The sequence below is a fragment of the Acanthochromis polyacanthus genome, chromosome 16 (genome assembly GCF_021347895.1).
Source record: "Acanthochromis polyacanthus isolate Apoly-LR-REF ecotype Palm Island chromosome 16, KAUST_Apoly_ChrSc, whole genome shotgun sequence".
In the NCBI taxonomy this organism is placed as follows: Eukaryota; Metazoa; Chordata; class Actinopteri; family Pomacentridae; genus Acanthochromis; species Acanthochromis polyacanthus.
The window spans coordinates 17,694,607-17,711,108 of record NC_067128.1 but is presented as its reverse complement, the minus strand read 5'-3'; the positions used below and the strand labels follow the sequence as shown (position 1 = coordinate 17,711,108).

At 41.0% G+C, this 16,502-nt stretch overlaps 1 protein-coding gene across 3 annotated transcripts in view; it reads left to right on the top strand.

Annotated features, from left to right (window-relative positions):
- Positions 1–16,502, top strand: part of fam184ab (family with sequence similarity 184 member Ab) — a 205,756-nt gene that overhangs the window by 63,998 nt on the left and 125,256 nt on the right. For all 3 annotated transcript variants that reach the window (XM_022196845.2, XM_051960777.1, XM_051960776.1), the window contains 5 exons: positions 9,621–9,740; positions 11,205–11,363; positions 14,173–14,412; positions 14,648–14,731; positions 14,994–15,245. In XM_022196845.2, coding sequence (XP_022052537.2) covers positions 9,621–9,740; positions 11,205–11,363; positions 14,173–14,412; positions 14,648–14,731; positions 14,994–15,245 — 855 coding nt within the window. The remainder of the gene's footprint in view (positions 1–9,620; positions 9,741–11,204; positions 11,364–14,172; positions 14,413–14,647; positions 14,732–14,993; positions 15,246–16,502) is intronic.

The window sequence follows — 16,502 nt, the reverse complement described above, 5'->3', positions numbered from 1 at the left end:
GAAAACTTGAGCTCAAGTCTCTTGGTTGAAAGTCCATCCACTCCAGCCTCCAAATGTAGACTTTTGTTCCTTTTTTGTACGTGCAGAACGCCTACAGTACACTGCTATTAAAAAAGGTGAGAACAGAGCACCATTAAATGAGGTGATAACATGCCGACTGAGCTTACTACAAGGTGGAGAAGGTCCCTACTGGACTGTATGTGTGGGAATGATGGGAAGTGTTAACAAACCATTTATGGGGTGATAATATCGGAATAGAGTGTTTCTGCACCTGCCAGTGGGCCATCACAGTGATAATAAAATGTCAGTTTAACTACAGAAAAGACTTGATGTTCTCTGCAGTTGTGTGCTTGTCAGCATCTGGCCAAAATATTGTCATGTATGGAGAAATCCAATATTTTGCATCCTTACTATCTACTGTATCTCTTCAAACCTTTGTAATGCTAAAGACAGTTCAATCCAGAACTGAACATGTGGAACCTACTGTCATTATTACCTTCATCTTTGTGTTCTGCAGTTAGTTTGTTTGGTCTGCAGGTTAATTTTCATACTTCTGTTGCACATCGGAACAAACAGCTTTGATTATTGGACTACATTTTGGCAGCTTTCATCCTGCGAGTTCAAACACTCCAGCAGCATATTGGTCTAATCAAACCTTGTTTCATTGAGTGTGACCTTCAGCAAAGCCGGATGGATTTTACCTTTTACTTTGTCTGGCGGTGCCCATATTACTTCCCAGAAAAAAATAGCTGAATGACAAAATCCGTTCATGCTGTGCATTTCATTTCACATCCAGTTGCTATTAAAGTCTCTCTATGCGTGAGGCACTGGTGGGTATTAAAAGTCAAAAATTTGTTTTGATGTTATGTCCTATAGTAGCTTTGGCTTCTCGTTCCTTATCCAGCACAGAAATAGTGAGACTCAAATATAAATAATCCTGTAAATGTACCTCAAGTTCTCATTTCCTGTGGCATTGGAAATGCAGCAGCAAATCAGCAAGACACAAAACCACAGATCAGGGTGTTGCAAAACTATTTTACTTCTCCATCCTCTGGATATTCGAGATGGGTGTGAAATCCAGAAAGGAAAAAAAACACCACAGCAGCCTAAGAATAGCTCTCACAAGCAATTTAGAGTGACAAACTTTGAGATTTGAGAGTGGTGGTGAAGTATGGATGAAACAGCATAGTTAGCTTTGATCACCACAGATTCTTGTCTTTCATTACCTAATTAAAAAGTTAAGACTTGCCTCCCCTGTCAGACCATCTCACACTCCTATTGTGCAAATTAGATATTGTATCTTCTCAGATGCTAAATTTATGTATTCCTTTATTTTGGTGAGTTCAGGGGATGGCTTTTGTGCTTTGCACTGCAGAAATCTGCCTTATGAAGTCGTAATTGAGCCCTTATATTCTTTAACAACATCAGTGGAATCAGAACATTTCAAATATTACAAAAACTCACCTGCCATTTATTTTGATTGCAGCGCAGCGATTTGCATTATTCTTTCTTGCTTCAACATATCGACACTCATTTCTCGAGTCAAGCCAAGTGCTATTAAAAGCAGGTTGAAATGTTATTGACAGAAATACAAGGTTGCACTTGTGTGAAAAGCTGACTTGTATTCCTGTGCAGCTAATGCAGATGTCTGTGCTTGCTAATGTATTCGCAGACATTAACATTCGTTTGGTGTATTTTGACATCTGTTACAGTTTGTTGATTCAACCTGTTTTCTGAAGCTTGTTTTGACAAGAAGACGTCAAGAGAACCGTGCAGAATAATCACAATTTGACACTCCTCCTTACTAACAAGTACCGCATCCAAACACCTCCAGCAGAAAAAAAAAAAGTAAAAGAAGGGTACAAGGGCGAAAAAAACACATCTCTTCAACATTTGTGTGAAGGTTATGTATTGGGTTTTTGAACAAAGAGCGGCAAGGCAAAGAGAGAGAGGTTAAAAAGTCAAAGTGAGCAGAAGGAAGTTCCTTTAAGAAAGTCACATTTTCCCAGCTTTTACAGTGTTTGACAGCAGAGTCATATTTCATCGAGCAGCCAGCAGGAACTCGGCTGTAGCGCGCCTGGTGGAAGTCTTTGTGAGTTTCTCAGCTGTGACTTTCTCCCGAGCTGACAGAGAAAAAATTTGTGGCATTTTGCTGTCACCTTATCGATCCGCCTGGTATCACTGTCATTTAAGCAAACTCCTCCAAGGACATGAACCGATCGACCCGAGGAGATGAGAAAAGATCACCGCTACCGGGCGCACGCTTTCACTCTGTCTTTCTCGCAGTCTCTCTTTCTCTTTCTTTATCACACATTCACACTTCAGAAAGAAAAAGGAGGCTCATGTTTTAAGCTGACATCCAGCCGTTCATTCATCAGCTATACCCACTTTATCCACAGCCTGTCACAGGCGAGAGGTGGGGTGCACCCTGAACACATCACTGGTCTGGATGCCAGGAGAGAAATTATCCTGGGGATAATTTAGAATAATCAATTAACCTACCATGCATGTCTGTGAACTGTGGGAGGAATTCGCTGTAAAGTAATGCATGCACAGAGAGAACATAATAATAATATAATATAATATAAAAGTAATAGGAATGGATCGAGAGAATCTGTGCTTTCCCTCAGCTCATCGCTGTGCTTAAAAGCCCACCATTTTACTTTTTGCTTTAGTTGCAAACCCTTTCCAACCTTGCTTCCAGTCATAGCAGATAAAAAAAATGAATGAATAAAAATGAATATGATGGATCTTTAAGTCGCTACAAAGTCGGATATTTCATGACTCTAAAGCAAGAGTGTCAAACTCATTTTCATTCAGGGGCCACATTCAGCCTGATTTGATCTCAGTGACCAGTAAAATCAAAGCATAATAATAAGCTATAAATCACCACAACTCCAAATGTTTCCCTTTTGTTTTAGTGCAAAAAATTACATTCTGAAAATCTTTTTGCGAAACGTTATGAACAAACTGAATTTTTTTACGAAAAATAAATGCAATTTTAACAACACTGTGCCTCAGTTTATCATTTGTGCATTACAACTGAGAGATCACAGCATAACTACAAATGCTCAGAACATTTAGTCACAGTTATCTGGAAGTGAACAATATAGTATAATCAACTTGTCAAGATCTAGAAATGATTTTAAATTCATGTTTATTCCCACATCTGTGTAGTAATCCTGACCACCACACCACACGAACTAAATGAGAACTATTAAGGAAGAAGATAAAGTTATCCCCGTCTTGTAATTGTATACAAATTTATGCAAAAAATATACTTAAAAGTTGTGGCAGTGCAGTGGACAAATTTAAAATAGAAATGACTTTGATAGAAAGATTGCATTTAATGTCTTCTCTTTAATTTTTAGACTTTGCAAAGTCATCCAGATTGGACCCTCTGGTGGACCTAATGTTTGACACCTCTGCTCTAAATACATGCAAGCAATAGCTGGCTTATCACTGCGGTAGAAAACACTGCAGGAGACACCTTTTCAGGAAGGTACCTACATATCAGACCTACGTGAGCTGTAAAATAAGCAAGCAAGCGCTTGATCAAAAGCAAAAAGGTGAAATTTGTCAGCTTTGGCTGGTGTATGTTTTTTAAAGAAGTGGAAATAATCAAAAATTCTGGACAAACATCTGTTTTATGGTCCAGTAAAGCCCCTACAAAACCCAGACTCTGCCTTTGTTGGGGTTCTTTCTCACACAGTGAAGGTGGAGGTGCAAATTCAGCTACTTCAGGTATAAGATAATTGTCCCTGTATAGTACTGCATGGCTCAGACAATGGGTTAAATCTTAAGTTGAACTCTGTATTTACCTCTTGGGTAGCCACACAATGCTTTGACAGAGAATCATAATTCCGCCTGAAGGCAGGAATTTATTTAAGGCTGCATACTGCTTTAGCAAGAGGATCAGGCTAACCGAGTCCCCAAAATTGTGTGTAGTCCAGTCCTCAGAGCCACACGGGGATCCTTAGCTAACCTTCAACATATGCAGGTAACCAGAATTTTTACCTTAACACTAAAGGCAACACTGACTGTCGATATTAATATTGTTTCATACCTGCAATAACTCTTAAAAGAACATCAGCTGTTATCACATTACTGACACTCAGTATTCTATATCTGCTGGTGATAATGATGGCAATATTTACAGCCTTTATCTCTCAGGCTGCATTTGTCATTGTCCTCCAGTGTAATAGATACAAACACACATGCAGACCTACATTCTCACAATTGCTTGTTCCGCTTCATCTCTGTCTCTGACCGTTACACTGTTTGGACATGGGTTCATTGGATCATGAGGATTTTGACACTGTGTGTGTGTGTGTGTGTGTGTGTGTGTGTGTGTGTGTGTGTGTGTGTGTGTGTGTGTGTGTGTGTGTGTGTGTGTGTGTGTGTGTGTGTGTGTGTGTGTGTGTGTGTGTGTGTGTGTGTGTGTGTGTGTGTGTGTGTGTGTGTGTGTGTGTGTGTGTGTTTCAATACTTCTTCTTGCGTGTGTGCAACAGCAGGCACAACAGCATTATGATGAGCGCGTTTCATCTGCAGAAGCATGCTGACGACTCTCAGGATGTGATGGAGATTTTAGCTCCAGTAACTGTTATGTCTGTTTCGTTGTCTCCCTAAGCTGAGGAGAGACCGAGCTTGGCTGAATAATTTAGACATGTTGAGGGGAAGATATTTTATTTTGGTGTAAACCAAAATTTCTCAGCTTTATTTGGCTCTTTGCAGTTTCTCTCTGATCTCGGATGATCCGCTGCTCATTTGTGAACAGGAAGAAGCGGTGAAAAAGACTAAACATGAGAGGTCCAAATTAAAGTACAGATTGCAAAGCCCTGTGGAGTAAACTTCTGCACGTATAAATAAACTTTATTTGACTTGACTTGAGAGGTTTATGTTCTAACCGTATCTTCCTGCTGAAGCAGAGGTATATTTTCTGTGCCATTTGTCAGTCCGTTTGTCAGCACGATTATGCAAAAACTACCACGCTCGGTATCATGAACTTGGTGGAGAAATAGATTACAGGAAGAAGAAGTACCCATTAAATTTTAGTGCAGATCTGGATCGCCTTCTTTAAAGCTGCAAGACAGGGCCCTGGCCTTGGCAGAGGAGAGCACTTTCGGAGTGCCCTTGTAGTTATCAATGTATAGCAATATGGGAATTATTAGCAGTGCTGGCCTCAAAGCACTGGGGATGTCAGTCTGACTGAAGTACTTGCATGTTTCAACGAGTAGATTTCCATGAAATTTTCGACAGACAGTTGTGATTCTTGCGACTTTTTGATCCTCTGGCTTTCCGACTGTTGTGTGTTCAGTTCTGTATGTTACGTCTCAGCAGCTGTGGAATGAATTGCCATTGAATTGGATCCTGGCGTTTATCGCTTTGGTGATCATTAAATGAAACTGGTTACACTGATCTACCAGAACATTAAAACCAGATGCCTTATATTGTGAAGGTTTCCTGCATGCCACCAGATCGATTTGGTGTATGGCCTCCGTGGTAGCATGGGCTTGTCCTGCAGGTACTCGATCGGATCATCACCTTTGCCAGGTTCCTTGAGCAGTTTCTGAGCAGTTGTTGTTGTGTGGCGAGGTGCATTGTCTGGCTGGGGGAGGCTGCTGATGGTGGAGGTTGGAGAGTAGCTTGTTTGCTGTGTTTTAGTACTGTAACGAGCTTAGGAGGCAGTTGTGGGTTTAGCTAGCAACGGGCATCATGACAGAGACGTCTGTGGCAGTTGATAGCTTCCATCCAGGCCTTACAAACTGGCGATAATTTCTAGGTCACTTGGACGGTTCCTGAAACTGAGTGGCTAATGCAGCTGAGTCACTTTAATGAAGAATGTCTGTGGTTAAGTATTTTGCGTGGAAAAATGTCTGCCTTTTTTGCATGGTTTTAATATATCAGTGATTAATAATGCGGTCGAGCATCGGTTAAATAATTTTTGAAAAATTGGCATGGCTAGTAGTAACTGTCAAAGTGACAGCCACATGAATGACATGGCCCAAGTTTTCCTGATGGAGCACTGCATAAGATGATCAACGTTCGCCTGTCAGTGGTTTTATTGGTGTTGCTAGTAAGTGTATATTTTACCAGAATTATCAAGTCAAGGCTTTCATTTGTTGAATAGTTGGTTTATGATGAAATATCTGCAATACAATGCAAAAAACAGACACTGTAATTTAGACTAACATGGTAATCGAAGCTGAAGATTAGCAAGTTCTTTATCTAGATAAAGGAAAATAAACGCTAATGTAAGATCAATTGTGGCTACATCAAAAAATTACTGCTTTGAAAAGCACATTTAAAAGCAGCAAGAGTTGAACCAATGTGTTGTACAACTAAAATAGCAGGTCATCTACCACAATGAATTACGATGGCTAAAACACAAGTGTAAATTAAAAGACAAATAATAATAATAAAACTTTACAGCACAATAACAAAATGAAGTCAGCGTGTCATGCTCTACATGGGTCGACTGCCAGCGAGAAGGGGTGGGACCTCAGCAGCGACTTGAAGGCTTCTGTCTGAGCAGCTCTTGCGTATAAAGGTAAACCGTTCCACAGATTAGAAGCTCAGCTGTCTCTACTTTCGTCCCTGGATCTTAGAACATCCAAGAGCATCTGGTTGGTTGAGCTTACTGCTCTGACTGGGGTATAATGATGCAAGAGTTCTGTTTTATTTCATGGTGCCAACCCATGTAAAACCTTTAAAACAAACATCAAGCAGTGTTGTCTGACAGAGCCATTAATGTAGCTGTTGGCTCCTAATCCTGTTAAGACGGTAAACAGTTTTTAATGAAAAACAGAAGAGCAGCAACAAACAATAAAGCCAACGGTCAATGTCCAGGTCTTGTTTAGCAAAAATGTGATTACAAGTGAGCGATGTTGTTGATATATTGGCCAAATAAAAGGTCTAAAACTGATGAGAATATACAAACGGAAGTAGACTGTCACATTTACATTCACTCATAGCTCCTCTGGCTGAGTATCACTCCATTACTCTCTCACTTATTTCTCTCACTGAGTAAAGGTCTGTGGCTGTCAGCAGAAACAGAGTGGATCGTGTGAGGAATAAACAAATAGGAATCTGAAAAACACCGCCACTTGTCAGACTACATGCTTTCATCTTCCAGGAAGGCAGTGCCGAGCACAAAAAGCAGATGTCATTGTTTCAAAGAGAGCTTTTGCCCTCCTTTTTCTCTCCTGGTGTTTTTTTCCACACTCCCTTTTCTAATTCAGTTGATGGACTTTGGTCCAAAGTAAACAAAGGCTCTTTAGCACCCTCGCACTGTTCAATGTGCTGAATTATTGACTCGGTTTTTTTCAAAGAGGCAATGCATAGCTTTGTTTCTCACGGCAGGGAGAGGAGCAAGGGGGAGAGTGTCTCATGGTTTTTCATGTGGAATTGTAAAAACCCATTTCTGTCCTCTCTGCCTGCCTGTGAGCAGGGGATCACTGCGCTGTCAGATTATGGCTCTCTGGATGGCTGCGTGTATTTTTGGGATGGATTTAAAGGTCAACCTCATGCACAACAGTTTGCTTGTGTTATTTTTATCCCCTAGCAATACACAGCATCAACCAATTTCTAATTTATGAGTGTGGGGCATCGCTCATGCTTTGGAGCTAATACTGGAAACATCAAGCCATGGTTGGGGAGGTTTTCCACATCCCATACTGTATGCAGCTGTACAGCGGCTCTATACTGTACCAAAGCTCATTTACCTGATATTTGTGCTCATTTACAATGCAGTAGCATTATAAACATTGTGCGGAGGCATGCTTAATCCCTACGTCTGCCTTCATCTCTCGGTTGATTTGTGCATGAATATTACTGTAAACTATGATAAGCATTTTCATGCACAAAAGAATCTTTTTGTAAGAAGAGCTGTTTAGCATGAATTTGCTTTTTATTTCGAGACTTGTTTATCGAGGCACATTTAGTTACCTTTAGACACAGCCAGGCCAGTTGTTTCCACTCTTTATGCTCAGTTACAGACATCTAGGAGAGTGATGTTGATCTTCTCTTTTAGCTCTCAGCAAAAGATGGAAAATGGATTTCTTTACATGTTCAAATATTACTTTAACTTGGTTAGCAATGATATTTCCATGTTATACTGCATATTCCATATCCTCATTTTAAGAATAGTACCAGCTATTCTACATATAAAGAATTAATGGACATGATAGCATAAATGCTGTATGAGACGCTTTTCATTCCACTAAAGGATGCATTTTAAAAACATCAAATACAGGCTTCTTTTCATCTTCCAGTTTTGTTATTCTGTGCTCATGTTTCCTTACTTTATCTATTGTATTCTGCTGCTAGTAACCACATTAATTTTTCAAACAAATATTTCCAACACAGCAGTCCTAACATGTTGGTTTATGCCAAGCTATGAGTGGTATATTAAGTCTCCCACGAGTATTGGCACTGTGTCAAGTCCTCATTATGATCATGTGTAGTATATAACAGAATTGAGGACAACCCTGTGTATTATCACATGCATTTTAAATGATGCAACAGTGTGCAGCCTTACAGTTCAGCCGTACAGTGTTTGCTCTTATGTAAAAAATAAACACTAACTGGTTTATATGAAGTATATTAAAAATACAAGCCCCGCATTAGGAACCCCCTAAATACCCTCAACGTGTTCTGTTGGATTCAAGTAAGGTGGCACACTTGGGGCAGGTCATAGTTTCACTTTTTCCTCTTTGGAAGCTGTGATTTTGGCATTGTATTTTGGTTGGTTATCATGCTTTAATACTCCTCCTCTGCAAAGACTCTGTAGTTAAGGAGCCATCTTGGCAGCCAGTGTTTTAGTATATCCACAGGAATTCATGGTGCCATCTATAAAATTCATTTCTCCAACACTTTTGCTCTCATGCAGCCTCATATCATCACATCCCCACATCTGTGCTTCACTGCTAGGACTCTGCATTCACTGTGGTACACTCAACAAAAATATAAACGCAACGCTTTTGTTTTTGCTCCCATTTTTTATGAGATGAACTCAAAGATCTAAAACTTTTTCCTCATACACAATATCACCATTTCTCTCAAATATTTTTCACAAATCTGTCTAAATCTGTGACAGTGAGCACTTCTCCTTTGCTGAGATAATCCATCCCACCTCACAGGTGTGCCATATCAAGATGCTGATTAGACACCATGATTAGACTGCCCACAATAAAAGGCTTCTCTGAAATGTGCGGTTTGGCATGATGTGTTCTGGTCTCAGTTGACCAAAGAATTTGCTCTCAATATCCATCAGGCTTCTTTTCATGCTCTTTACTAGTTAAGTTTAATCTTGCAGTTTTGTACCAAACAGGAAGCAAGGGTGTTGTTCTTGGATGCCATCTGTTGAGGTTGACTTGAGTTGACTGAGCTGTTGCAGAAACTGATTTCCAAGTCTAAAGCACTTCCCGTTAGATTTTTCAGACCTAGACTGTGAAACTGTACTTGGCGTCATTTTAGGACAACCACTCCAGCACTGATTAGCGGTACTATGGCTTGTGCTATTCCTCTTGATTACTGCCGTTAAGTTACAAGTTTGTACTTCTGCTGTGTGCTGCATACCAGTTAATGTGTTTGCGTTTTGTCTTTTCTCTATGTTACAGGTGATCTATGCACTGAACACAAAAAATGATGAACATGAGGCAGCCATCGCCACTCTGAAGGAGGCGCATGAAGAGGAGGTGCAGCAGATTCTTTCTGAGACCAGGGAGAAGATACTGCAGGTTTCTACTCTACTGCTACATTTATTATCAAAACGTCTCACGGTCTCACTGTTAGATTTAAAGGTGATGTGTATGATATGATAACAACTTCTCTCAGTGTGATGCTGGTAAGAAATTAAGTGGGGAAAAAAACATCCTGCATTTGGATATACAGTCCATTTTAAATGCTAGAAGCATACAGGATATCATCACTGTTTGGTAGCTTAACATTTCGACTTGAGAGATGCAGGAACTTGAAGAAAAGAAAGGCAACAACTTTGTAGCTGTAGTTTAAATAAGCGAGGTAATCAATCTCTGCTTCCTTGGAGGAATGAGTAAATACACCTCTTGGCTTCTGGGATGATTGACAGCTCATGAGTTAAAAAAAGACTTTTCTGATTAAATTCATGAAACAGTGGAGAGAAGCTTTGCTTTTAATTTGATACCAGTAGAAGTAGGCTTTGATTCCTTTTGGACTATTGATTTAAAACAGGATTTAAACAGCTGACAGGGCTGTATAGTAGAAGACTCACCGCGGTCAAGAGTCATATTCCGGTCATTCAGTCATGATGAGACAGTATCACTGTACATCTTACAGTCATCTATAGCGAAACTAAATCTGGAGCTACGCACTTTCAGATGGCAGCTGATCCACTGTAGAGCTCAGACTACTTTCAAAATGAACTTATCAATATTTAATCAGCTGAATATTAATTATTTAAGTCTGTATGTCATCACTCCTAATGAAAAGGCCTTGCTTCTCTGTGAGCCCTGTGACAAATCTCGGTCCACTAAACTTACATACACGGACATTTTCGCACTACAGCACTCCACAGTGTCTCTGTGGAGGCAGTGTTTACTGGTGTGGTTTGAAGTCAATATAATTGGTTTAAGTGAAGTAAATGCACCTATTTAATCTCTTCACTTTCACTTCAATTTGTTTAATGTAATGAGGAAAATCGAGGCCAATTTAGAAGTCTGTGCACATCAGCCAATCTATTCAAAAATGCAATTTTAATTAAAGCTAAAATCCATGATGTTTGTTTACTGTTACTAAGGAGACTGCTGTTTGTATATACTTTCACCCCTCTTATTTATTTATGACCTTTTTAGTCTTTATTATATATGACAGTGGAGAGAGAGGCAGGAAACATGGGGAGGATGGTAGGGGAAGGACCTGTAGTAAATGGTCATGAGTCGGACTCGAACCCATGATCCCTCGTCAAGGACTATAGCTCCTGTTTATGGGTCGCCAGCACAACCAGTTGAGCCACCGGGGCGACCCTCACTCCTCTTAATTTAACTGTTTGGGAGCACAAAATCTATAGATGATCTATAGATTTCACAAAAGGCTTTTTTTTTTTTTTTAACATTTTCTGCATCTTTAACGTGCCACATCTGGCAACATTTTCACACTTCCAACTATGAAAACAGCAAATTTGATAGACATAATATCCCTGACTGAAGCGTCCACATTTGTCCCAGTACAAGAGCAAGATCAGCGATGAGATGGACCTGAAGAGGCGGATCCAGTCTCTGGAGGAGTCCATGGAGCTCCATGAGAGGATGAAGAGGCAGGCGCTGGCCGAGTTCGAGAGCTACCGCCAGAGAGTGGAGGACATGCAGCTCTGCACCGAGGCTCAGGTAGATGGAGGAATGATGTGGCCTCTGAGTGTGTCTGTGGTTAAGAGGCAGCTGGACCCTGCAGTCACAGCTGCAGGTAATCAGTGTTATGTTGTCCCTCTGTCCTGCTGTGAGGCCGGAGAGTCTCTTTGTCAACATCGCCTCCTTCACATTGTTGTGTAGTTATCAGGCCTCTTTTCAGATCTTCTGCAGCTGCAATAGAAGCTACAAATGAGCATCTTCTGTAGCTGGATCATAAATATAATTTATTGGTTCGTGCAGGTCAGTGTTAGCCCAAGGACGGTGGTATTAAAGCTAAAGTTGTTATTTGGTAGCCATTTGTGAACAACACCACAAGAAAAAGCTTGATTTATGTCAGTATTGTCTTATACACGCTAGCAGTGTAGTTAGCAGAGGAAACTTCACCACACGAATATGAAGTGACACGGTTTATTGAGCATTTGGTGCAGACTCAGACTCCATGGTTGCTCTGACTGAAGCTGCAGCAGATCCTGGCAGAGCACTCTGCAGGAGGGTCTCTGAGCCAGACCCAGGAAGGAGGCCTGAGCCCTCTTGAAGGGGGAGCTGGGCTGGTGATATGTGCCTGGAAGGCGAGCTAGAGGGAGAATGAAGAAAAGGGTTTTTAAATGAGTTTAGGCCTGATAGAGGGTAATAGGTAGTACTGATTGGATGAATTGGGTGAAAAGTAGGTGTGGGAGGATAAAGGAGAGGCTGGACCAAGGACAGAAAAGCTCAGGTTCATCACCAAACTACAGTAAACTTGTAGTTATTGTAGCTGGTTGGCGATTATTCATGAACCAGCCCAGATAAGATGAGACCTTCACAGATCGTTCAGTGCTTGCACTCAGCAGGTTTTAGAATAATGCTCTACCAGCTTCCTGTGTGATCTTAGAAGATGCCTGTGTCTGTAACTGCAATTAAACAGAGGGAACAATGGTTGATTCCATTATAACGTAGCTACACCTGCCATTACTACGTAGTGGCTATTTCCACAGATCTCTTGACATAGTTACTCTGCCAGAGAACAGGGTGGAGTTGTGTGACGATTGGCATACGTTTGTTAATTTGTGGATCTGTCTGTGCGCAATATTATTCAAAAACGGACTAATGGATTTGGATGAAATTTTCAGGGAAGGTCAGAAATGGCACCAAGTAATTAGATTTTGGGAGTGATGTGGCTTATAGTCTGGATCCACGGATTTGTTAAAGATTTCTGTATCATTGCAGGATAGCAGCACGACGTCACTGTAATTATGACAAGTGAGCGCGACATCAGCTGCCTAACGATCACAGGATTGCGATCCTACTATGAATCCACCACTGCAGACTTATTGGATTAAATTACAGGGGTGTTTCCGATTTCCATGAATTTCTGCCGAATGTTACATATTTAGGTCACGCGATTCGGTATCTGTACATGCATAACGCACGCCTGTGCTCAGCGCAAGGTCAAGGTCAGGGAATGAACAGTGGAGTACTGCTCTCTCTGAGTGCTTTCCTTGTCATAGTTGGAATAAGTAAAGATTGCATATACTTCTTGGACAAATGCATTAACTTTTCAACATGTGCCTGGACTGCATGTCAATGCAAATAATGCATCCACACTTCGACATCCAATGGCCCTCTTCACTGCCCAGGATGCATGAAGGGACTGAATGTAAATTAGTTTCCGCACCAGTTCTGTGTGTATTATTTTCTTCAGGGGAAGTAGCTAAGTCTAAATACTGAAGTTATATAACAGCACACAACAGGAAATCTGTGTATATTGCGTTTTAACATTGTTAACAATAGCAACAATACTTTAACGTGATTCCAGCTCATGAGATTTAAATTCTCACTGACAAGGATGAAAAATGAATCTACTACAACAAACTTTTATTTGTCGTAGGTGGCAGAGGAGTGCTGCTCTTAGTTTTTTTTGGTGTAGACTGCCTCTGTATCATTTATCAATAACAATAGTTGAAGAAGAGTTTTATATATGGGTTTATATACAGAAAGTGTGTGCAGCTCTGTGATATGAAGCTACAAAGGGAGGAATGAAGCACAGCTGGATGGACGTATGTATGATTTTGAGTGACACTCAGAGAAAGAACATGCAGTCCCACAGAGGCTCAAGTAAATTTATATGTTTGTAGTCCTCAGAGTGCAGTAACTGATGATGTTATTGCTGATTGTTTCTGACCTTGATGAATCATAGAAAGTCCTGAACTGAAGTAGCTGTCAATCACAGCTTTCACCTGCTCTAACTTTTGCTCGTGTGCCACTTCAGTACACTTTGAGTTTGTGTGATGGCACAAGTTGCACTTAGTAGGTAGTCCAAGTCACTGTTTGTATAACTATGTGCTGCCTTAGTGAATGGAAGGCTTATTGCAGGCTGCAGCCGAATTAAATTTAGGCCTGAAAATGTTTGTGTGAATCCAGTCACTAGACATATTCATCATGTGCTTCACATTTCATTAAACTGTGTGTTTTTTGTGATCAGCAGCTGATCAGTGTTGAACAATAATATTAAGACGTACCAAAGTGAGTGAAGCAACCTGCTAATGAAAACATTCTACATCAACACAGAGCATACTTGATATATTTAGAAGATGACCTTCAGAGTGCTTAATAATCAGATGGTTTCTGTTTAGTCTGTTTGCTAGTTCTCAGTGCTAATTTAGAGCAAGCCAGAAGGTCAGAATCCCTCAAGCCAATACATCACCACCTGACTTGGATCTTTAAAAAGCCACCCGCTGTGGAAGATGTCTACAACCCATAAATCAATCCCCCTGTTAGCTCAGTCTTTCATTTCTGTCTTCTTTGGCAGCACACACAGCGTGTGGTGTCCATGTCGAGGGAGGTGGAGGAGATGCGGCGATCCTTTGAGGAGAAGCTGCGTACATTCAGCCAAGCCCAGGCCCAGTTTGAACAGGAGAAGAAGGTTGCTCTGGAAGAGCTGAAGGGTCAGCACAGACAAGAGATCCAGGAGCTCCTTCGCAGCCACCAGAGCCAAAACGCCAACTACAGTAAAGACCAGGAGAAACTGGGACAGCTCCATAAAGCCGAGGTAACACACAAACTACTGCAAAGTAGAGCAGCTCCTCACAACCAAGACAACAAACTAAACCACAACAGGGAGGACCAAAAGAAAGTGGGACAGCAGTGATTACCAAGTTATCAGTGTGTCAGCGTATATTACACACAATCTGGGTTGTCATTCTAATGCTTCGTCAGTAATTAGATCAATCGTTGACTCTACCAAGTTCGAATTCTCTTTCACAAGTTGAGTTTTTGTGCCACAGGTGGATTCTCTGACGGAGCGGGTGGAGGAACTCAAACAGGACAAGAAGAGACTGGTGGAGGAGTACGAGGCCAAACTGAGCAAGGTACATAGTGGCATCTTGACATGACATTTGATGCTTTCACACATTGTAAACAACTCTGATTGTTTCCTGATTACTTATAGGGTCTGTGATCTGTAGCTTTGTTTACAGCAATAGTACTTGTGTTGACATTTTTAGCACGATTGCATTATGGTGAAAAAAGTTTTCAAACCTTTCTAAAATGCAGATCTAGTTTTCATTGACAAAAGTGTCCATGGTTGAGCCACAGTGATGGTCAATTTTACATCTGCTTGTTTGTCCCCAGGCTCAGGCTTTTTATGAACGTGAGCTGGAGGCCATGAAGAGAACCCAGCAGCTGACCGCCGACAACCTGTTGGCGTGGAAACGCACCGAGGCTGAGCTGCGGCGGGAGTTTCAGAGTCAGGAGGCGGCGCTCCAGAAAACCCTCGGAAAACTGAGGACTGAGCTGGCCAGGGTAACAGATGAGGCTCGGGAAAACAGAGAGAAGTCCCACAAGCTACAGGCATCACTTACTGCTGCAGAGAGCTCTGTCAAGGTGAGTGTAAACCCCAACCGTTGATCCAAAAGGATGCGCTCACCATAATCAAACTATAAACACTAGACAGTTTAACTGAACAGTCTTTTTATGATGGCCCATGTTTCGATGTAGCTTTTATTGATGGACTGCAAAATTTTACCTCTGTAATAGATGGTAAAACAGTTATAAAAATAAAATGATATGGGATGAATTTAGATAAAATGGCCACCGCTTTACATGGATAGTTACTTTGTAGATTAAATTGCAACAAGCAGATGATCAGTAAACTGTTCATCCTCAGCCTGAACTTTTCAATGTCCAACTCTTTTCAGACATTAAAGCTGCTATTGTTGGTATTATTAAATCACCAGTGGAGCAAATAATTCAGCTTAATGTGAACATATCTGCCCACATTTCCCTCTATCAGGAGTAATTTAACAGGATTTAATTTCAGTTCATTGTTTTGGTTTTATAGCCTTCACCTTTTCCGTTTTGGTTCAGTTCCAGTTGTCCCACTTGTGCTGTTTCAAGCTAAAATAGACAGCTATGTCATGAAAACAAACGGCTGGTTTCTACAACCAACTGTTCAGACAACAAAGTCAGCAATAAGGTGGAAAACATAGTGGAGCATTTAGCAGCTAAAGTCAGATATTTCCCTGAGGAGGTGGTGGAACCTAAAGGAGAGTGAGAGTAACATTCATCAGGTGGACAGAAACTTGCACTAAATCAATGCTTGCCGTGCTGCCTGTGCACTGAATGTGCAAATACAAGCTGGCAGTCTTTATGATGATCAGTAGCAAGTCACTTTATCCAGGGTAACTGAGAGAAGGAGCAGATCAGAAAGAAGGAAACTAATGAAGATCCCAGTGATCAAAACATCTTTCATCATTATTATTTAAATTCTTTATTTGGAATAACCCCTTGAGGTGTGTCACCTCGTTTTCGAGGGGGTCCAAAATATGAGCTCTACGCTTGAAAACAATTCATTTGAAGCCCTTCAGTGTTGTGCTGTCCCACAACCTACCTGCATACTGAATGCAAATGATGCCGACGTCATTTGTCAAAGATTTCTTGATAATCTTTTAGCATTTTGTAGTTCAACTGTTTTGAGAGGAGGCTAGACTCCTGCACCGCCTCTTGGCTCCACACTCAGGCTTTAGAAAATCTAGCTCCTCAGGGACTTTGTCCAATCACAGGTTTTTTACAAGAGGGGTGTTCCTATTGGCTAGTTTACAAATCCGTATCTTGGAAAGTGTGAGAAAATAATTCTGGACA